The following is a 23,493-nucleotide window of genomic DNA, read 5'->3' on the forward strand; positions in this document are numbered from 1 at the left end:
TGGAAGTTCAAAACAGCTCAATAAGTAAACTTACCAAGGTGCACAGCCAAAGTTCCTTATTTATTTCTACATATATTGGCTATTAATGGAAGGATGTACCATACTGGACAGGGTCTTACACCCAAAGGAAGTGTTGGGAGGATTTGTCTTGTGAAGGTCATTCCAGGCTAGAGATGTGAAGGCCTGGGAAAAAACTATTCCCCCCCTCCCCATTTTTTCCAAAGCCTCTTTTGGTTTTTTCCGGAAAAATTGAAAAAAATGAAAAAAAGATTATGGGATGTTTTATTTTAGCATGAAGAATAAAATGTTTAAGACAAGGTGTTCAGATATTTACTTCTCCAAATTATTTCTAAAAACTGTACAGTATCAGATTATTCCAATGTGCACCAAGGACAAGCAAGTTCTAGATTGCAAACTGAGAATACAACTCTCAAATAATAATAATAATAATAATAATAATAATAATAAATGTATTTCTTACCCGCCTCTCCTTTTAGATCGAGGCGGGGAACAACATTAGAACAGGAATCAATACATCTTAAAAATTCATGATTTAACATTGATCTGGATAGGCCTGCCGGAAAAGGCTTCTAGGGGGCACTGCCATTGAAGCAGAGACTGAAACTAATAGCGATAGCTATAGGTCAGAAAATGAGTCTGATTAAATTTCATGCATATTCATTGAATCTTGGTTCCCCCTTTTTACTCCGTTCGCAGAGCGGTAAAGCAGCAGTTTCTGCAGCTGAAACTCTCCCCACGGCCTGGGAATGGGTGCTTTATGTCTTGACACTGGAGGACTAGTGGAAACATAATTTTCTTTGTTACTAATGTTGGTGGTTTCTTCTGTAGTTGTTTTAAATTGATTTTTTGCCTGCTCCTCATAGACTGGCAGAACCAAAGAAGTTCCTTACAGTTCAGGTGTTCCTAACAGTTCAGGAGCTTGTGGCTCCATTTGTTACTAAAAAAAAGTAAAAAAGTAAATTAAATTTGTAATAATTGTTTGAATACACTATACTTTTAATATTCCAAATGAAATAATTTTATGCCAAACCAACTTGGACATAATTACATTTTATGTTACTAAAGTAACAAAGTGACTTTCAATCTGTAAAAAGTGCTAATATTGCATTATTTCAATTTAAAATAAAAAAAACACTGCAAAAAACCCCGGTTTTTTCCCATGGCATGGCTTCAAAATTTCCAGAAATTTTACATCTCTATTCCAGGCCCTGGAGGTATGGGTATATCATTTAGGATGGCCCAAACGTTATTGTGGGGTTCATACCTGAAGTTCCTTATTTCTAATTATTAGCTGGGGCCATCATGCATTAGTGTGTTGTGAAAAACAACAGTTTTGGTTTGAGATAATGTTTATTTTTAAGGAGACAGTTCTCCAAGCATGGAGATCTGATATGGGAATTCCAAAGCTTATTTTGGGGTGCTGGTGTGTATAAACTTAGTGTCTTCATTAAATTTACTGTTTGAACTCTTGAACTTTTGCACAAATAAAAAACTAAGAAGTGCTCTCCAAATGCTTTGAATTACAGGTCCCATCAGCCCCAACTACCATGGACGATAGTAAGGGATTATGGGAATTATAGTCCAAAACAGCTGGAGGCAACAACGTTGCCTATTTCGCATATAATTCTAAGTTATGGATGCCTTCGTGCCTTTGGTATCCAGAAAACTCACATTCAATGTTGTGTTCGTGATTTGCAAAATAAACCGAAATTATTTACAATTTTAACTCCCGTCCTTTTTCTTCATGAAATTTTACTTTATTTCGTAATAATGTTAACAAAATAAAGGCAACAGAAAGGACATAAGTCAAGATCAGTAAAAACAACAAACAAATTCACTAGCTATAATTCCTGTCTATGTGCAAATATAATTACCCAGCTGGGAACTATGATCTCTTCCCAGCACTCGTATCAGAGTGTATCAAACCTTTTAACGTCCAAGAACTGCAGCCAAAACTACGCTCCGACCCACCCACCCCGTCCCTGACTCGCACCACCACTGCGGCCGCCTTTGCCTTTCCTTCCAGGGACCAACATTCCCTCCCTTCCGCGTTCCTGTCCTCCTTTCGGCCGCCGTAGTATACGGCCGTTACCATGGCCACGCGGTTGCCCCCCCTCAGAACGAGGCGTCGCTTCGCTGTTTCCACGACGACGGGGAAGGAGGCCTTGTTTACCTGCGCTGTTGCTATGGCGCCCTGGCTGGGCAACGCTCCGGGCCGGAGAGAGAGGAAACATGGCGGAGTGGCAGCTGGTCCGGGCTTTGCGGGGCGGACCCGGGACCCGCTCTCTCTCACTGACAGCGCGGGGGCTCCGTTGCCTGCCCCGGGGCTTGGGGAAGATGAAAGGCCTACAAGAACTCCGCCTGCGGGACAACAGACTTCACCGGCTGCCCCAGGAAATGGAGGCTCTGAGCCGGGTGAGATCCCGTGTCGACTGAAGCACGTCGAGAGGAGTCTCTCCTGTAGATTTACCCCCTTTCACCCCCTTTGTCGGAGCTAGGGAGGTTGCCGCCATTTTCTTCCCTCCAACCCTGCGCTCGTGTCTTTAGTAATAGGCTCACCCGGCGTTATTTAGCCTAGCATGAAAATAATGCCATGGGGAAAGGCCCACGTATTTCTTGGTTGGCACTGCTAATGAGGACGCACACAAAGTGCATCTTTTATAAATCTAGAATAAGCCAGAAGAATCGCCACTCCTTCTATCCTCAAGTAGCTTGGAATCCCCATTTTACATGGCATGGAAAGAATGGAGGCAAGAAGACTTTGTTACACTACTGTAATTCTGGGATGTGCTCATTGTAATTTCTGAACAGTCTGAAAGGAGGATAGTTCAATATCTTCACTGAAAAGAATGAGGCAGCATATGCATTCTAGTTACAAAATTTAGGCATAATCCTATGCATTTTTAGACAGAAACAAGCATTCTCCAACCAGCTACACTAGTTGGGGAATGGTGGGAGTTATAGGATTTTTTTCTCTGTCTAATCATGCATAGGATTAAGCACTTAGAAAACGAGGGTCCCCCTATAGTAGGTTATTTCAGATGCGCATTGTGCATGCAACTTCTAAACAAGGAGTAGTGCATATGGCCCTTCAAACTGATTTGAAATAAAGGAGGGTTTTAAAATAAGGGGCATTTGTGCTTCTTTTGCAAATAACTTGAGCTTCTTGCCTTTTGAGCAACATTTTTAGAACATTTGACAACCATGGTGCAGCATTCTTTAACAACTTTGCAGCACCACATTTTGATTTGTGATAAAACTTGACCCTCCCTATGAAATTTTAGACTAAATGAAAATATTACCAGCTTACTATTTGTAAATAGAGACCCCAAACCATCCAAAGAGTACTACTTTTAAATTCTATTTCAGGGGGAGAGTTTAAAGTGTGTGCTTTAACTTTTCCATATAAATCTAATCTATTATGAGGAGCATAACCTTAGTTTAGCTTAATTTCTGGGTTGCTTATCCTTCAATTAGAATAATCTCTAGTCGGATATTGGATAAAATAGAAGGTAAGAGACTGTGAACAGCTGGACTGAGTTGGAGGGAATGGTTCTGTACACCTTTCAAACTAAGCCTTTATTTTAAATGGGTCATAAAAGTAGTTATGGGACTTTTTATGCCAGACTGAAACTTGGCAGTACTGAAATTCAACCTAATATGCACTTTTAAAAACATTTTTAAATGTTCTGGTAAAACTCAAATTACTTCAAAATAGTTTTCCATGACTGTGGCAAGAAAATGTGTATTTTTCCATAATTGTAAAATATGCTTCAGGTTGAAAACAGTTTTTGGAAGTTCTGGCTATACCACAATACATAATTATTTTGAGTAGCACTCGGCCAGCCTCTTTTCTCGGAATAGGTGCAGCCCTATCATGGTTTCTTCCTTGGCATATAGTGCATTTGTATATTGAAGCATTTGGTTCTCATTGCTTCGCCTTCATAATTTATTTTGGAAGGGAAAAAGATACTTGCCTCATCATTCCAACATGAGGGGACTTTCAAAAGCAATTCCTGATAGGATTTAGGGTCTACTGTTTAAAGTAAGAGAGAGAAGAGAGAATATGTAAAAGAAAAACACCTGGTGGGCATGTGCAAGCTCTTGGACACACCTAAGTAGTTCTTTGGATCCAAGGTACTTGGAAATAGCAAAAAAGAAAAATAGCAGTCCAATTCAATCAGTTCTCTGCAGCCTATATAACAGATCATAGCATGTCACAGGCAGAGAGAAGACTTACTTCAGAAAAATGGTTGCAGAGGAAACTGTTCACCACTCTGCCGCTAAGATCATCTTCTTGGCCCACCGCTCTGACCATGTCACTCCACTTTTGAAATCTCTTCATTGGCTTCCAATTCACTCCAGAATCCAATATAAACTTCTCCTGTTGACCTTCAAAGCTTTTCACGGTTCACAGGCGTTCCGGGAAAATGGCGTTGGAGGCTGCAGTGCTGTGTGAGTCTCTGCGACTCAATAGAATTTAGTTTAGAAGTTTTACTGTTTTATTGACCTATTTTAAGCAGTTTTATTGTTTTATTGTTTTACTCTTTCACTTGTTTTTAATTGCTCTTACTGCCTCTGCATTTCCAGCTTGCAGTTTTGCAGCTCTTGACGTGCTGCCTCCTTCCTTGAACTGCAAACTGCTTTTTACCAAGAATTTAATTAACACTTGGCAGCTTTCGAGTATTAGTTGCCACTCCCTAAAAGGGGTTTTAAACTTTTTAGCAGGGTGGACTTTTTTTAGCTTGCTTACCTCTTGGTCATTTGACTGACCATGAGAAGGAAACGAGTTTTATCACCTCCACAAAATGCAAGTAACGTGCCTCGTGCCAAACAGTGCAGGCTCGACAGTTTTATTGCTCGTCAGCCTCCTCATGCCGTCTCTGCTGCTTTTCCGACAGATGAAATCACTTTGTCTAACAGATATGCTCCTCTGGCCGAGGGAGGCGAAGTTACCGGTGAGTCTATCTTAGGGGACGCTGGCATTTCTCAAACAAACCAGCCAACTGGCAAATCCACGGAAAACTCCCAAAGTGAAGCTTCTTCCTTTGAATTACTGGCTGAGCAATGTTTTCTAACAGCGAGGACACTCCAATCGATTAGTTCTAACTTAGAAACTGTGCTTAGCTCTTTAAATAAACTGTTGATGTGGCTCCCAGAAAAGCTTCTCTGCCAAGGCATCCAGGCTCAACCTCCACCACGCCCTCCCCGTTTAGATCTGGTCTTCAAACCTCACTGCAATAATGGAGGCTGTTTATCTACAGCTCCCAATAGTGGACCAGATATTGGAATAATAGAGCGAAAAAATGGTGGCCTAGTTCTTCAGCCCTGCTCGATGGTTATAGATGTACATCCCTATGGAGGACAACACCCATTTTGGGCATCAGTTCAAAGTGCTAACTTAAACCTCAAATGGCTGCTAAATATTCAGCCATCATATTTGTTGGCTGTGGAACTACTTTTCTCTTCACCTGTTTATAAGAGGTACCTATTGAAGTTTACTAAACCTACCACCCCAAATTTACTAATGAAGGAAAAACTTTTTCTGCACACTGTGGGGATCTACCCATCACGGCTTTTTAAAGATCTCCAGGTTAAACCATTAATATCCATCAAAAGCCGCTCTAATTCTACCCTCCAGCTGCAGTGTAATGCCCCCAAACTGAGTAGCAGCAAATCCATGGCTTTTTCAACTGCGGTGACTGAAGAAGTAGATTTACCACACAAAAGCTTTATACCATCCTCCTGCCTACCGTGTGAAGACCAACCTCAAAGCATTCAGCAATCTCCGAGCAGGCCCTCCGACTCCCTTATCTTGGAACAGGAACTGTCTCCTGATTCACCTCATTCGGGGGTGGAGGGCGATTTCTTTTGCGCTCAGCCCTTGGTCGAAGGGCAACATACCATCTCTACCCTGCAAGATCTGATAACTTTTGGCCAAGACACTCCTGTGAAAGTTGACAATGTTCGTCCGACGTCGTGCCTCTATCCAGGAGTGCTGCATGCATCGGTGGGGAGCAAGACGTCATCCATCCCATCCTGCCAACTGCCACAGCTGTCTGGAGGGCCACCCAATGCTAATCAAGTAGGGCCGACATCAGAGTTAATATCGCCCAATATCATCGATTCCGACCCACAGCTTCCATCGAACCACATGACAGCAAAAAGGAATGGCTGCATTCAGAGGGACATGGATGGATCACTGATCGGGATTACCCCACTGGATTGATGCCAGTGGCCCCAGGGTGATTCCTACCTCAGGATCATATCCTGGAATATTGCAGGCTGGGCAAACAAACGTTGGGATAGCTGCTTCTGTCAATATATCTCTTGCTTTGATGTGATCTTGCTTCAGGAAACTTGGGCCATGGACACTGTTGTTGTTAATGGATTTTCCTCCTACTCTTTGAATGCTCACCGGGTAAATAAGAAAGGCCGTCCAAGGGGTGGCCTTGCCATTCTGGTGTCCTCTTCACTGATAGCTAAGGTTACTGAATTAGAAAACTGTGAACAACTGGTGTTTGGAATTTGTTTGGAAATTAATGCTAGTCACTTTATTTTTGTGAATGTTTATATCCCTCCTGCTAAATCCAATGAGCAGATCAAGAAACTCTGGCATAAAGTAGAGAGCTATTTATCCACTCAAATTATTAGGTTCCCTGATGCATATCTATATATTCTGGGTGACTTTAATGCCAGGATTGGCTCCAATAACAACGATCTAGAAGCAAGATACCCTATCTTGAGTGAACTTAGGGAAAATCGAAATTTTCCACACAGAAACTCAAAAGATCAGTTTCTGAATTATGCTGGCTTTTGCCTGGCTCAACTTCAGCTCAGTCTGGATTTAATTATTTTAAATGGGGTGGACCTTTGGGAAGGCTCAGGTGAATTTACCTTCTCAAATTTATTTGGTTCAAGCACAATAGATTATGGGCTGGCATCTAGAAATGCCTTCCAGTTAGTTTATCATTTTTATATAGGTACCAGAACCTGTAGCGATCATCAGCCTTTAACCCTTACTTTATGTGCCCCAACTCCTAATTTAAGACTACCCCATACCCATTTAACTGATATCCTGTTTGAGTGCCCACACAGAATAAGGGTAAAATGGTCTGATAAATTAAGCAGTCTTCTAGAGGAAAGATTAAACTCCGATTCAATAATTCGATTAAGATCAGCAATTTTGTGCAAGGAATCGGCTGCATCCTCTATAAAAGCATATGATGATTTAATCGACTCCTTCCAAGATGCTTTAACTCATGCAGGCAGGTCAGCCCCAGACAATACTGCCCCTACGATCTATAAGGGCCCTACTTGGTTTGATAGAGAATGTTACCTGAAGAAAAATGAGTTAAGGGAGTCTTATATAACCTACAGAAAATCGGGCTACAATTATCTCCCTTCGACCTATTTTCAGCTAAAAAAGCAATATAAGTCCCTCATAGCCCAAAAAAGACGCCAAGCTGAACGAAACTCCTGGTCCCTGCTGTTAAATGCCTCCTTAAATAATGATTCAAAAATGTTTTGGCAGATTGTGTCGGGCGCCTTACGATCCAACTGCCAAGCACCCAGTTGTACAATTCCAGCTCAGGTCTGGGAGGATCATTTCAGAGCCATTTTTACCGACCCAGACACTATACAATCAGCTCAGGTTGATATGCAGGATGTCACTTTCTCTTCCCTCCCCCCCTGGAATTCAGTCTCTAAGGAGGAAGTGATTGAACTAATCCAACAACTTAAAGGGGGTAAGGCACCCGGCATAGATTTTATCCCTGCTGAATTTATTAAAATCAATCAGGATTGGTGGGCCCCTTTGTTAGCCGCTCTTTTTACCGTTATAAATCAATCTGGCAAAATCCCTGACAGTTGGAGACACGCAATTGTGGTTCCGATATACAAAAAGGGACATCCAAAGGATCCTGGGAATTTTAGACCTATCAGCCTCCTCTCAATAATAGGCAAGCTCTATGCTCGATTTCTATCTAATAGACTAACTGACATCCTCGAGGCCAATAATGTTGTCACGGAGGCCCAAGCTGCCTTTAGAAAGAATCACTCCACTTCTGATCATGGTCTGATTCTTTTTCACTTAGCCGAGAAACATCTTAAGTTTCTACGTAGCAAACTGTTTGTCGCCTTCATGGATCTGAAGTCCGCTTTCGACTCCATCCCTAGAACTAAACTATGGGAGAAATTAGATAAAATCCTGGTGGACAAAAGACTTCTTAATCTTATAATGGTTCTATACAGCGACAGCAGGATGCAAGTTAGATGTGGCACACAGGGACAGCTTTCAAAGGAAATTCCTATGTCTAGAGGAGTAAGACAGGGCTGTATCCTCGCACCTACACTATTTAACCTATACATAAATGATATTGAGGAGGCCCTGTCTGACCATGAAGGACACTTGCCCAAACTTGGCGCAAGGAAAATTCCTATTTTACTTTACGCAGACGATGCTGTTATTCTCTCCCGCTCTAGACCTGGTTTGAAACATCTTTTAATGAAATTCTCCAACTTTTGTTTGACCAACGATCTGAAAATTAATTTTGAGAAATCTAAAGTCATGGTCTTTGAAAATAGATTTTCTCAACGTAGGTGGTCCCTTGATGGGCATATCCTGGAACAGGTGAAAATTTTCTCTTACCTGGGGCTGCTATTCCATCATACCCTGTCCTGGAGTGCCCATAGATCGGCCACCCTTAATAAAGCTTCAGTCAGTTCAGCTGTAATAACACGCTTTTTCTTTACTAAAGGGGGAATGTTTATACCGTCTGCCATCAAAGTGTTTAATGCCAAGTCTGCAGCCCAGCTTTTATATGCCTCCAATATCTGGATAGGGGGATTAACATCTGAGATAGATAGGCTGCAGACAAGGTTTTTGAGGACCCTTCTTCAACTCCCAAAGTGTGTCCCTAATTCGGTACTTTTGTTGGAAACCGGGGAAAGCTCTCTTTCGCTTAGAGCTTGGTGGTCTGCCTTAAAATTTTGGATGGAAGTTAGTCTTTTTGGGAGGGGCTCAGGTCTGCTTCCCTGTCTGGCTCAGGACAACTATGTGAACAGCTGGTCCAAGCTTCTTGCCAGGAAGGCAGCTTCAATAGGTCTCTCCTCTTCCCTCCTCCTTAATCTGGGCTTGAATTTTGCTTTTAAAGCTATCAAACAAAGACTGTGGGATATAGCCTTCTGCGACTTACGTGCTCGCTCTCATGTCTCTTGCTCTCCCAGTGCATTGCACATTCATTATGTTGGGCCTCTTCAGCTGGCTGACTATCTAAAGAACTTGTCGGTCGCTAAATATCGTATTGCCTTCTCCAAGGCCAGATGCAATGTTTACTCTATTGAATTACTTCAGGGCAGATATGCTGGTATCCCTTATCAGGAACGACGGTGCCCCTGTAGGAATACGGAAGTGGAGACGATGGAGCATATCCTTCTGTCCTGTAGCTTTTATAATCAGGCCCGCCATCTTATGATTACCCCATTGTTGAGCAAACTGTCCAGAACTTCAGGCAAATTTTATGTTAAGTTTCTGTTGGAAGATAAGTCTTCAAGTGTAACTTTGGCTGTTGCTAAATTTCTTACAGTGGCGGCCAAGATTAGAGCTCTTTGTGTATTAGACTAAAGTTGATAATAGCTCTAATTGTATGATTTCATGTCTGATTCTTGTGTTTGGTTGTTTGTTGTTTGTTTGTTTTCTTTTTATGGATCTATAGATCGCAATAAAGAAAGTAAAGCTTTTCACGGCCTAGCTCCTGCCTATCTCTCCTCTCTCATCTCACACTACTGCCCCGCTCGTGCTCTCCGCTCCTCTGATGCCATGCTTCTCGCCTGCCCAAGGACCTCTACTTCCCTTACTCGGCTTCGTCCTTTTTCTTCTGCTGCCCCTTACGCCTGGAACGCTCTTCCAGAACACTTGAGAACTACAAACTCAATCACAGCTTTTAAAACTCAGCTAAAAATTTTTCTGTTCCCTATAGCTTTTAAATATTGAGTTTGTTCTGACTCTATACTGTTTAGCTTCACCCTACCCAGTGCCTGTTTACACTTCCCTGTGCCTGTTTGCATTCTCTTTCCCTCCTTATTGTTTACTACAACTTTATTAGATTGTAAGCCTATGCGGCAGGGTCTTGCTATTTACTGTGTAATCTGTACAGCACCATGTACATTGATGGTGCTATATAAATAATAATAATAATAATAATAATAATAATAATAATAATAAGCTACAGATGTTATTATTTATTTATTTATTACATTTCTATACCATCCAATAGTAAAAGCTCTCTGGGTGGTTCACAACAATTTAAAACAGCAATGCAATATTAAGGTTTAAAACTGCAGTAAAAAATAAAAATAAAAACCAAAATAAAACCTAGCAGCAGTGTAAAGATTTAAAATATAGTAACAGATATTAAACAACAGAAACTGAAATCGCAGCAAACCCACATACTGTAATTCAAGGGAGACCTACCCCAGTTCCCTAACCATTGTGTCCTGGTGGAAAACTTTCTAATGCCAAATATGAACTTCAACCATACCCTGTACAAAAAGCCACCCTAAACCTTCCCAAGGAAATTCTATGCTACCCAACAGCCTGTTGTCAGTTATTTCTCCATAATTTATTTTAATTAATTTTTATTTATTTAATCTTAATTTTTATTACAGTTAGCTACCTTGAACACCATTTTGTTTGGTGGAAAGGTGGGGTACAAATGTATTAAATAAAATGAAATCCTAAATCTCAGTTCTTTTTGAGTCCATAGCCAGAACTCAATTTTGTGTTGATTACTTGAGAGGGAGACTTAGTCTTTTTCATAGTTTCCTCTAGTCTATTATAACAAGTTCGTTATAATTCACTTGTTCATTTGGAAGACTTAAGACTTTGAATGACAACCGATATACAGGTGATGCGATGCGTATGATACAGCACTCCAAAACAAAACTAATAACCACCAGTAGCACATCCAGTTTATACGTTTTTATAAACAGTAATGCCTATAATGACAGTAATAATGTAACATGCATAAGCATATTAAAAAGTTGTTCAAAAATAACATTTTCTGTTGGATTTCTGTATTACCGGATATAGTTTCAGCTTTAAACAGCATTTTGTGTTAATGGGTGTAAGTGCCTTACTTTTTCAACCTCAGAGCAGAAATGATGCAAGACTGTTTAATCAAATATCTGATTATAGTTGAAGGTACTAAATTTGGGAAACAATAATTTTGAGGACGTTCCAGAACAATTGAAATACCTCACATCTCTGCAGAAGCTTCATTTATTTGGAAACAAGATCAGCAGAATTTCGCCATTAATATTTGGTAAGATCATATATCCTGCTGAGTATCAAATATTGTATAGCATATATAATGTAATGTAATGTATAAAACATATGTTGCACCATTAAAGAAATCCTAATCTATTATTATATGAGTTTCAAAGCCTGGGCCTCGGTAAATGTGCATTGGATTGTAGCCTCAGATAATTAATCAAAGTACATAAAATTGTATATTAGCAAAAGATAGTTTTGGGGAAAAGTTGCTTTGTTTTGAAATGATGCATACAGATGTTGCAGGATCTTGGAAAAAGAAAATCCCTCTGGTAATTTTTCCCCCCCAAGATGGTGACTGCCTTCTATGGATTTTATAAGAACCTACATTTAAAATGTTTTTTAAAAGCCTGATTAATCTAGACCAGCTTTTTAGTCTCTCCAGTAGTTTCTAATCAATTAGTCTTTGTAAACCTCCAAGAGAGCTTTGGTTATTGGCAGTGTGGAAATGTAATAAATGAATGAATAATACAACTGCTTAATTGGCCAAACCTTGTAACTCCAAATAGTTCTAATTCCAAGAATTTACTGTGTTTACAGTTAATGTGTATGTCACTGCCAGGGCCTTCAGTGACATTTAGGCTGTCTATAACTCTTTTATAGCCAAATCAGAACCTCCTTTCTGTCCATTTTTCCACTTGCAGCTGTCCTTTAGGATGCCATTCCATCCACACTTGCCTGTAGATAGAATGTTCTATTAATTCAGGGGGACATTTGTCCAAGCAACCATGGATAGGACTGGACTGTTAATGTTACTGTGGTTCATCCTATCCTTAACTCATTTGGGTTTCTATGACAATGTCCTTCCACCTATGCTTGATTTTGTTTTCAAACACCATCTCCATGCGAAACTGTTTGCTTGTCTAGTCATCTAAAGGAATATTCACCCACATATTTTTGGTCATTTTAAAAAATGTAATAACAGAAATGTTTATACGAACATGGCCACATGAAACACAATGTGTCATTATGAAAAAAATGCATAATGAAGTCTATAGAGAGAGATTATCTCCTTTATTTAAAGTTGTCTTTCTTAATAGATGGATTGCGGAATTTAGTACTCCTCAATCTGAACAATAACCAGCTTAATTATCTTCCACCAGAGATTCACAGGTAATTTTGATTACTGTAAGGCTAAATTATCACCTGAATTAGCTGTACTTGGTTTTAATAATGAATATTTGCTGCTGTGAGATATAACATTTGCCTATATTGATCTCACGTTAGTCATGTATTTTACAACCCTTTGTTAGTCTTCAAACATCAATTAATCTGGAGAGTTTTGTGTTGTGATGGAAAGACTTCTGATTTTTATGATGTTTTTTCTTATCGGAATAAAATGATTACATATTGTAACTATCTTGCTATAATTGCCTGTGTAGAAATGCATATATAATTGTTTAAAAACTGTGACCTTTCTCTCACACTATCTGGAAAAGTACATATCCAGGTGCAACTGGAATGCCAAGCTAATAAAGACTGACTGTCAGGAAGTGTAACAAATAGTTACTGTGTCCATATAATGGACCCAAATTCTTTAATATTGTTCTTTAACATTGAAAGTCCAGAAACGATCAAATATAGTGACTTATTTGCCTTATAGAGTACAAACGTTTCAGACTATATTATCTGAAAAACAGAAAACCCATCCTCTCACCAGCTATCTAACATACTTTTCTTTTCTTTGAGACTCACTAGCTGAACTAGGAACTGCTTCTTTTCTGCCCAAAATATACTGCACCAAGGAATTGCAAATTCTCATATTATATTCACCCACATGCAAAAGGATTCATACAGAGGCCCTGACTTCTCATAGATTTGGATGAGACGTGTAGAAGGACTAAAGGCTGCCAAACCTGTTTATATCATGCAAGAAGCGGCCAGGGATGGGTGGTGGGTGGGGAGAAGCTAAACCCTATAGCAACATCACCAAACCTGGTGCCCTCCAGAAGTTTTGGACTACAACTCCAAGCGTCCCGGGCAACTGACCATGCTGTCTGGGACTGATAGGGAGTTGGTAAATAAAATCATTAACAAATATCTGGTGAATATACAGAAACAAAATAGACTTGGAGGCCATTATCTTGAAATGCTTTGTTCTTTACATAGGCTTGAAAATCTTGAATGTGTGAGTGTAGACAACAACCACCTGGAAAGTATTCCTAAAGAATTGTGTTATCTCCAAAAGCTACGTGAACTCCATTTGTCCCGCAATTCCATCATTGCACTCCCTGAAGAGATTAAATACCTGACAAAACTCAAGATCTTGATTTTGTCAAGAAATCGAATAGAAGAGCTCCCTGATGTGAGTGGTTGCGCTTTGGAAAACAGCATTGTCTTGAGATCATTGGGAAATCTTATGCTGTCTAGGTTTTGTATTAACACTTTAGTCAGAGCTGTTGCAATAATAAACTTTGATATGTAGTATATGGGCATGGTATAATAAGAATGAGGCTTTTGCAAGGGAATGTAAGAGGATAATTACTCATGTAAGTAGTCCACTAACCCTAAACATGATTGCGCCCTACAGTTAATCATTACCTTAAGTCTATATACTAAAAAATGACAGTGTTGTGTAGTCGTTATTTCATAGGGTTGTTGCAAAGATAAAATGGTGAGGATTCAGGAACACTGCTTTAAGCAATTTGGAGAACAGCGATAATAAAAATGTGGCAAATAATAAGTAATAAACCTATAGAAGCAAATAGCAAGTTACATTTATTCTAGATTTGGTTTAAGACAAAAAGAAATTAAAATGTGACTCCCCTTGATAAATCATTTTCAGCTTCCTTTCAATGACTTATTTCCCTACTCTTCTGTCATCTAAGCATTTGAGACTATAATCCTATACATATGTACCTAGAAGCAAGTTGCATTTACTCAGTGGGTCTTACTTCTGAGTACATATGCTTAGGATTGTAATAATAATTTAGTGTTATTAATAAACCTTTGGTTTCTCCTCAATTTCTTTATCATCTTTAACTAGGGACTTTGCAAAATGAAGAGGCTTAAAGTTCTAGATGTAGCAGGAAACAATATTCAGATTTTCCCTACAGAAGTAAGTATGAATATTAATAAATTTATTCAATAGAATAATCTCTAAATTGTGAAAATTAGTAAAATGAATTTCAGAAATATGAAGTGGGAATAGATATATAGGAACATGTTTGTATTAATTATAGAAATATGCTTGATTTGGATTCCTGTGTTCATTTATCTTTGAAATGTACAACCAGGCTTTCCTTCAAAACAAAATAACCAGGAGAACTTACAAACTATCTTTAAAAAAACAAATAATTTAGGCTACAATCCCTTGAACACTTACTTAGGATTAAGCCCCACTGAACCCAGTGAGACTCATTTCTGGATCAACATGAATAGGATTGTTCTGTAAAATAGTGTCAAATACATGTAATGATAAAAACGTGGGGGTGGGGTGGGGTGGGGGCGGAAATCTACCGAAATAAATCAACTCAAGAAATTTCCTAATGTTTTTATCTGCTTCCTAAAAGGAGCAAAACCCACAACAGCTTATAAAAATAAACAAAGCTATCAAAAACAAGTACTATGCAGGAAAACAAATGTATCACAAGCCCTCTCTTTGAGGGTTTGGGCTTTGGGAGGGGGGGGGGGAATCTGGATCAGTGTATCTGTCTTTCTAATCTGAACTAAAATAATGGAAATTGTAATACCTCTTCGTGCACTTCCTTTTATCTTTCTTATAAATTTCCTGACAAACAGAACATCCTATGGAGGTTGTGGATTCCTGTTTTCTTTACCCTATTAGGGAAATTTTGTGAGCTTCATGTGCCTGGCAGAGCATGAATATTGGCCCAGAGTAGGCCTCTCTTTCCATATAAAAAGATCACAAGTATATACTAATAAACAGTAAAGCCCCAGTATTGTGAATATTCCCCAATATATTATTGCCCTGTCATTTTTTTTAACAATTAATTTTAGGACAGGGATGGGCAACGTGGGGCTCCAGATGTTTTGGCCTACAATTCCCATCAGCCCTTATTCACTGTGCTGGCTAAGGTTGATGGGAGTTATAGGCCAAAACATCTGGAGCTCCACGTTGCCCATCCCTGTCTTAGGTCATGTGAAAATAATTCTTTAAACCTAGAAAGAAGATGGGGTCATCCAGACATAACACCAAACCATGGGGCCTTGGGCATATGTACTCCCCCCCCTTGCGAATAGTGATTTCTTCTTTTTGATGCTTTCTGGTAATAAACCATGTTTGATCCTAGTTTACAGTCCTAATTTGCAGGCAAGTATAAAACATAATTTGCCCATTTGGACAAAAGGGCAAAGTATGGGTTGCCTCAAAGACGAAAGGAATTGCTGGGTCGGAGATAAGGTAGAAGCATGCAAGCATGAGTGAGTCCTCTGAATAACCCCACTTAATTTTAGGGCTAGTTTGGACGTAGTGAGCCAGGCTTAACCATATTTATTAAGCTGGGACCAAGTCATTTCCCCCCCTCTCTTCCCCTCATGCACTGGCTTTGGTGCTTATATTGTGGTTACTTTAAACCAGAGTGTCCTGTTACATCTGAAATGGGACACTGTGGTTTAATTTTTTATCATTAGTTCCTTTAGCATCTCTCTCTCTCTTTACCCATATACCAGAACTGAAACTGACATTGAGGCAATTTAGAGAGGCTGTTCATCAGAAATCCCCCAGGAAGCAATGAAATAGGTGGTGAACTTAATATTATTATTTATTTATTTATTTATTTATTTATATAGCACCATCAGTGTACATGGTGCTGTACAGAGTAAAACAATAAAATAGCAAAACCCTGCCGCATAGGCTTACATTCTAATAAAATCATAATAAAACAATAAGAAGGGGAAGAGAATGCACCAAACAGGCACAGGGTAGAGTAAAACTAACAGTATAAAAATCAGATCAAAATCAAGTTTTAAAAGCTTTAGAAAAAAGAAAAGTTTTTAGCTGAGCTTTAAAAGCTGCGATTGAACTTGTAGTTCGCAAATGTTCTGGAAGAGCGTTCCAGGCGTAAGGGGCAGCGGAAGAAAATGGACGAGGCCGAGCAAGGGAAGTAGAGACCCTTGGGCGGGTAAGAAACATGGCATCAGAGGAGCGAAGAGCACGAGCGGGGCAATAGTGTGAGATGAGAGGAAAGATAGGAAGGAGCTAGACCGTGAAAAGCTTTGTAGGTTAACAGGAGAAGTTTATATTGGATTCTGAGGTGAACTGGAAGCCAATGAAGAGATTTCAGAAGTGGAGTAACATGGTCAGAGTGGCGAGCCAAGAAGATGATCTTAGCAGCAGAGTGGTGAACAGAAACCAACGAACTGATGTGAGAAGAAGGAAGGCCAGTGAGAAGAAGGTTGCAGTAGTCCAACCGAGAAATAACCAATGCATGAACAAGAGTCTTGGCAGAAGAGACAGACAAAAATGATCGAATCCTGGCAATATTATACAGGAAAAAACGACAGGATTTAGCTACTGCCTCAATATGAGGAATAAAGGAGAGCGAGGAATCAAATATAAAGCCAAGACTATGAGCTTCCTTGACTGGAGTAAGTGTAACATTGACAGTAAGAGAGAATGAGAGATGAGGAGAAGGTTTAGGAGGAAAAACAAGCAATTCAGTCTTTGCCATATTAAGTTTCAAACGACGATGAAGCAACCAAGCTGAGATATCTGAAAGACATGCTGAGATACGATCATGAACATCAGGAGAAAGTTCCGGAGATGAAAGATATAATTATGTATCATTGGCATACAGATGATATTGGAGGCCATGAGATTGAATAAGGACAACATGTATAAAGAAAACAACAACGGGCCAAGCACCGAGCCTTGCGGAACCCCTACTGAAAGGGGAAAAGAAGAAGACGAGCTGCCATTAGCCAACACGTTGAAAGAGCGGCCCGCTAGATAGGAGGCAAACCAGTTGTAGACGGAGCCACAAAATCCGAGGTCATGAAGGGAATCCAAAAGAAGATCAAGATCAACCTTGTCAAAGGCTGCAGTAAGATCCAGGAGAATAAGAACGGAATAAAGGCCTTTAGACTTGGCAACAAGAAGATCATTGGTAATCTTAGTAAGGGCTGTTTCAGTGGAATGCAAAGAACAGAATCCAGATTGAAAAGGATCCAGAGCAGAGTTACTAGAAAGAAAATCAAGACAATGAGAGTAGACCACACGCTCCAGGATCTTTGAAACAAAAGGCAACAAAGAGACAGGTCGGTAGTTAGACAGAGAAAGCACATCAAGAGTAGGTTTATTGAGAATAAGAGAGACTGTGGCATGTTTAAAAGCAGAAGGAAATGAACCAGAGGACAAAGAAAAATTGATAATGTGAAGCAAGGAAGGGAGGATAGCAGGGATAAGATTAATAAAGACCTGAGAAGGAATCGGATCACGAGAACAAGTGGAAGGCTTCGAAGAGCGCAGTATTATAGACAGTTCATCAGCTGAGACCGAAGGGAACACAGAGAAATTTGCAGGAGGAACTGACAGATGAGGAACAGGAACTGGAAGAGGAGCAGAGCTGGCAAGATCAGAGCGAATAGTTTGGATTTTAGCATTGAAAACAGAGGCAAAGTTATTAGCAGACAGAGAGGAGGGGAAAGATGGTGGATTAGGCTTCAGAAGAGAATTGAAGGATGCAAAGAGCCGCTGAGGATGTGTAGCATTTGACTGGATCAACAGTGAGTAATACTGCTGTTTAGCCCAGGAAATAGCAGAAGAGAAAGAGAACAAATTTGTAATAGACAACGTCCGCCCAGTCCCTGGTCCTACGCCAAAGGCGTTCAGCTGCCCGGGAACAAGAACGAAGGTAGCGGATGAAAGAGGTGAGCCACGATTGGGGTTGAGAAGGACGAACTATCCGAGTTGTAGATGGAGCAAGATTATCAAGAGTTGAGGATAAGGAGAAATTAAAGAAGGAGACAGCTGAGTCCAAGGAGACAGCAGAAAAGACAGAAGGAAGAGAGGAGGCTATAGACTGAGAAAAAGCCTCATAATTGATAGATTGCAAATCACGACAAGAGCGAGAAACAGGACGTGAACGAGGAGGATTATGAGTAAACATGAAAGAAACTAGATGATGATCTGACAAAGGAAAGTCAGCAGCAGAAAAGTCCAGGACAGAGCAATTCCGAGTGAGAACAAGATCCAAACAGTGTCCAAGGGAATGTGTGGGTGCATCAGACCAAAGCTTAAGATCATAAGAGGAAGATAATGAGTGAAATCGTAGAGCTGCAGCGTCTTGAGGGTCATCCACATGAATATTGAAATCACCCAAGATAAGAGTAGGACAGTTATCAGAGAGGAAAAAGGACAGCCATGAATCAAAATCAGAGATAAATTTTGAGGATGAGCCTGGGGGGCGGTACAGAACTGCAATCCGCAGCCGCAATGGAGCAAAAAGCCTCACCACATGTACCTCAAAGGAGGAGAAACAGTGTGATGGTGGAATGGAAAGAGGCTGGAACTGGCACAAACTAGATAATAAAAGACCCACACCACGACCCTCTGGGCGACTAGTGTGAGAAAAAGAGAGTCCTCCAAGAGAGAGGGCAGCAGAGATGGCGGTATCATGGGCAGGAAGCCAGGTTTCAGTAAGAGCAAGGAGGTGGAGAGACCTTGAGATAAACAAGTCGTGAATGACAGGGGAGCTCTGGCTATTGGGCGGTATAGAAATGTAATAAATAAATAAATAAATAAATGACAGGGGAACTTGAAAAGAGAATGTATTCAGTATAAAGGCAGAGGAGCCTTGAAAAGCTACAATAGCAGTTTGCCTATCTACACCATTCAGGCTGGTACTGCATTTGTTTTTGGTCACAAAATATTGCAACAGTTCAGGTCTAGAAAAAACCAGGGGCTTGAGTACTAAGAAAAATTAACTTAAAGAAATTCCCATCTCCTCCTGACTCTGGGTGATTCTCCCCTTCCCCTTACAACCCTCTGTGCCCCAGCCCACTTTGTTCAGGAAATCTTATCTCTCTGGAGAGGCTTTGCAGTGAGGAGAGGACAGGAAACTTTCCTTTCACTAACTTCCTCAAGTTGACTTATCTTAAGATCCAATCCAGGAAGATTGCTCAGAAAATAGTGCAATGCAATGGATTTACAATGTCATCTGAAGGATGAAAAATGGGCAAGCAGGGAAGCACCTTTGAACTATAGTTTATATTTTATGAAGAAACTGATTTAACATAAGGAAAAGTGAAGCAAATGGGTTGAATTGAGAAAAACCATTGTGTGACCTGCAGAAGACTTCCACTTGAGAATTCACTTTACAGTAGCCTTTGATTTTTCGCTTATTCTGGTTCTCTCAACCCTCAAGGGTGGCTTTTTAAGGGGCATATGAGGCTGCAGTGGGTAAAAGGAGGCAGAAAAGTCTCATTATGTGAGGGGAACTCTGCTCACAGTTCCTTGGATCCGCACCCAGAATGTAGAAATGCTTATATAGAGGGTACTTCCAGATGAGGCTTTTATGCGCAATCCTCCTCCTCCATTCTCAGGATTTGACAGGGGATTAGGGTGTCTCATCAGCTTCCGCTCGTAACCCTCCTGGTGCTTCCTCACCACTTCTTCTGTCTTTTTTCTTACCGCATAAAATCCGTTAGGGGGAAAAAAAGATGGAATAGCTGCATAGTGCCTTCTGATTGCTAGTGTTAGGACCCCTCTGTCTGGAAGCTGCCAGAGTTCCAGGAGAACCATATGACAAGCGTTTTATTGCACTTTCATTATTGGGCACTCACGGATTTTTTGCAGGTCCCTCACTGGACGTCATCTGCCTCTCGCGCGCGTTCTTCCCCTTTTGACCTTCCTTGTGCTGCAATAGAAACCATGAAAAGTCCAGTTACTGTTCTCTCCTGCTATGTGTGGGAGAAGCAGTGTGATTACAACGCCCAACTGAATGGGCCTCGTGCTCATTGTTTACTTCCTTATTTCAAACAGGAAGTAACTGAGTGATGAAGCCAGGAACGGAGAAGCCACAGTAGCCAACGTTTTTTCCCCAGGTGTGATGGAGCTTTAGGAGAGGATGTTTGAATGCATGCTTGCAGTAATATCAGCAATCACCTGAGGGCAGCACTAAATTGAGTCACACAACTCAAGTTCTGTTTCTTAGAAAAAGTAGATAGAAAACTTCACCCAAGAAACAATGTTCTACAAGATTTGAATTTTCAGACTTTGTGCCTAGTGCAGCAATAATGAAGTTTATTTGAGCAACTGCCTGTAACCACAAAATGATTGCCCGCTGTGGATATATTACACAGCAATTATCATTGCTACAAGTACAGTAGTGTTCCCTTTAGCAGCAGTGGATGGCATACACTTAGGCATGTGGGTGATTCAGATGTCTGTATACGTGAGTCGATTAATGTAGTGCTGTAGGAAACACGAGTTAACGCCAATATTACATGTATTTGCTGTGTAGCATAAATAAAGCTGTCCTTAGTTGGGGTTGTGCAACACGGGGATCCCCCATTTCTGGCTGTTTGATTTGGAACCCTGGATTGTTGGGGGACAAACAACCCAGAGTTTGAACCCTTGGTTTGTTTTGAGGTTAAAACTCTCAGTTGTTTGTCCCTCAACAGCCCAGAGTTCTGGGGTTGGATGTTACATCAAACAACCGAGGAACAGGGCATTCCTGGGTTGTATATGAAATTGGATGCAAGAAGTAACGAGTGTGTGACCATGACAATTCATACATTAAACAACCCATCTGTTGCTGTTACATGCAAACCAGGTGATGCTACTAATGTTAATAACAGCAGAATGGGAGGCAGAGATCTGACCCACTGTATCCTGTGATGGATACAGGATAAATTCTGCTGTGTCATTTATGTACACAACAAAGGGATTGAAAAGGAACAAAAGTTCCCTTGTGCATACACTGTAGTTTTATGCATGCAGGGTTTTTTAGAGTATAAATGACCCACACCCACACTGCAAAAGCCTTTTCCTAGATTATTTTGGCTGACATTTAAAATATATACGCCTGAAAAATACACATCCCAGAAGAAAAATGTTCAAAACATTATGAAAATGCAAGCAAGCATGTTATCAAACCAAATAGATTCTGAACTAAAATCCTTTCCTGGACCTATCATTTTACATGCACTAGAATTACATAAATTAAAAAGGAATGAAAGGTTGCAAATGTTCCACAATGTAAACAGTGTGTAAATTGGCATGAAAACAGGACTCATTTGCACTATAAATCTCTAATAGTAATAGAAAAAAAACCCAAGGCTTGTCTGTGGGCCAAAAGGATTCATGAGGTTTTTGGGGGGACTTTTATAGTTAACCTGAGATAGATGTAGAAAAGAGGTGAGTATTTCTCCCAGTGAAAATGATTATCTGGTCAAAGTTGAGCCCATTCAACTTGGGGAAAAATGGTGCTGGTACTCTAATATGCACATTTGTGTATTAAGGTTGAGTTAGCCCCTAAGTCACAATGATTTTAGAAGGAGAGTTAAAGAACTTCTTTAATACTCTCCCATGAAATGTGGGATTTATTTATTAATTATTGCATTTATATCCCACCTTTTTTCCTCTTAAGGAACCCAAGGTGGCATACATAATCCTCCTCTTCTCCATTTTATCCTCACAACAAGAACCCTGTGAGGTAGGTTGGGCTGAGGGCCTTGCTAGACTTACCTGATAATCCAGTGGGGAGTTGGGGCGAGGCCGCGCTACAGCTAGCGCGGGCCGTCGCCCTTTTCTACACGTAACACGCGACGGGGAAAGGGAAAGCCCTGTCGCGTCCTCCATTTTTTTTTAATTAAAGGGCCATGTGCGCAGGAGTGCACCAATGGAAAGGTAAGGTTTTTTTTTTAAAAAATAAAGGGTTCCCCGCTCCCCCTGCCCCTGATTCCCCCCCAAAATGTCTGATGCCCCTGCCCGCTCGCTTGCCCACCCTCCCCCCGCTTGCCATGTCCGCCCCCCGCTCACTCGCCTGTCCCCGCTCACCATGTCTGCCCCCCACTCGCTCGCCCGTCCCCGCTCGCCATGTCCACCCCCTGCTCGCTAGCCCGTCCCTGATCTCCTTGCCCTGGCCCTGTTCTTCTTCCCCCCGTCTGCCATGTCTGATGCCCCCCCTGCCCGCTCGCCAGCCCACTCGCCATGCCAACCCAATCACCCACCTGCCATGTCCGATGCCCCCTCCGCGCCCCCCCCACCCTGGCTCTGCTCTTCCCCCCATCTCTCCTGCCGGGTCCGCTCTTTCCCCTGGCCCAATTGGCACAGCGCTCGGCTTCTCCCGGCTACTCGTGTGTAAGCGAGCAGCCGGGAAAAGCCACAGAAGTAGCTAGACCTTCCAAAGCCCCGGGCTCAGCCCGGGGCTGCGGAAAAGCCGGGCCATAAGCAGATCCGGTTATCCCGGGTCAAGGGAGGATTTAGCCCGGCCTGACCCCAGGATCCCCTGTGCGTCATCTGCACAGCAGGGAGTCCAGGCCTCACACCGGGCTAAGTCCTCGTCTAGCAACGGCCTGAGAGTCTGTGACTAGCCCAAAGTAACCAAGTGGATTTCCATGGCTGAGTGGGGACTAGAACCTGGATCTCCTGACTCCCAGTCCAACACTTTAGCCACTAAACCAGATGCCAATCTTATACTTAGAACTACTTCAATGGCAATACCTTTTAAAAAAAATCACAACTTTTTAAAAATTAAATAGAATCCTTATGAGAATTCCTCACTCAAATGCACAGATTATATAATGTTGTTGCAACAAATACAGCTACTTATGCATTATAAGTTAACTGAAAATGCAGATGCCTACCCATTTATATCCAAATATGCCCTTTAGGGCACACTCCTATGCATATTTAGATAGGGGGGAAAAGTCCTTTGACCCTGCGTTTTTTTCTGTCTAAACATGCATGTGATTGTGCCTTTAAATGACAGTTGGTTTACTACAACTAAAGTGAAGCACTTTTACGTCTCACTGGCTTCATTGGAAGAGTTCAGCACATGCTTAAATCCTTCCCATTGAAGTCAGTGGGCTTTGTGTTTAACTGTTGAATTATATGTATTAATAAGTATCTGCTAAATTCATTTTCATGAACAACTAGTAGTCACTTTTTATGTGGAACCTGTGCTAGCTATAGAACTGAAGAGTTCCAAACTTACTGATCTGTTCTTCACTAT

At 41.0% G+C, this 23,493-nt stretch overlaps 1 protein-coding gene across 1 annotated transcript in view; it reads left to right on the forward strand.

The window, feature by feature from the left end:
- The first annotated feature begins 2,253 nt into the window (after positions 1 to 2,253).
- LRRC69 (leucine rich repeat containing 69) overlaps positions 2,254 to 23,493 on the forward strand; it is a 36,008-nt gene continuing 14,768 nt past the window's right edge. The window contains exons 1-5 of the mRNA XM_063129885.1: positions 2,254 to 2,436; positions 11,219 to 11,345; positions 12,394 to 12,466; positions 13,463 to 13,658; positions 14,340 to 14,411. Of these exons, the coding sequence (XP_062985955.1) occupies positions 2,254 to 2,436; positions 11,219 to 11,345; positions 12,394 to 12,466; positions 13,463 to 13,658; positions 14,340 to 14,411 (651 nt within the window). The remainder of the gene's footprint in view (positions 2,437 to 11,218; positions 11,346 to 12,393; positions 12,467 to 13,462; positions 13,659 to 14,339; positions 14,412 to 23,493) is intronic.

Source organism: Elgaria multicarinata, chromosome 7, assembly GCF_023053635.1.
Source record: "Elgaria multicarinata webbii isolate HBS135686 ecotype San Diego chromosome 7, rElgMul1.1.pri, whole genome shotgun sequence".
NCBI lineage: Eukaryota > Metazoa > Chordata > Lepidosauria > Squamata > Anguidae > Elgaria > Elgaria multicarinata.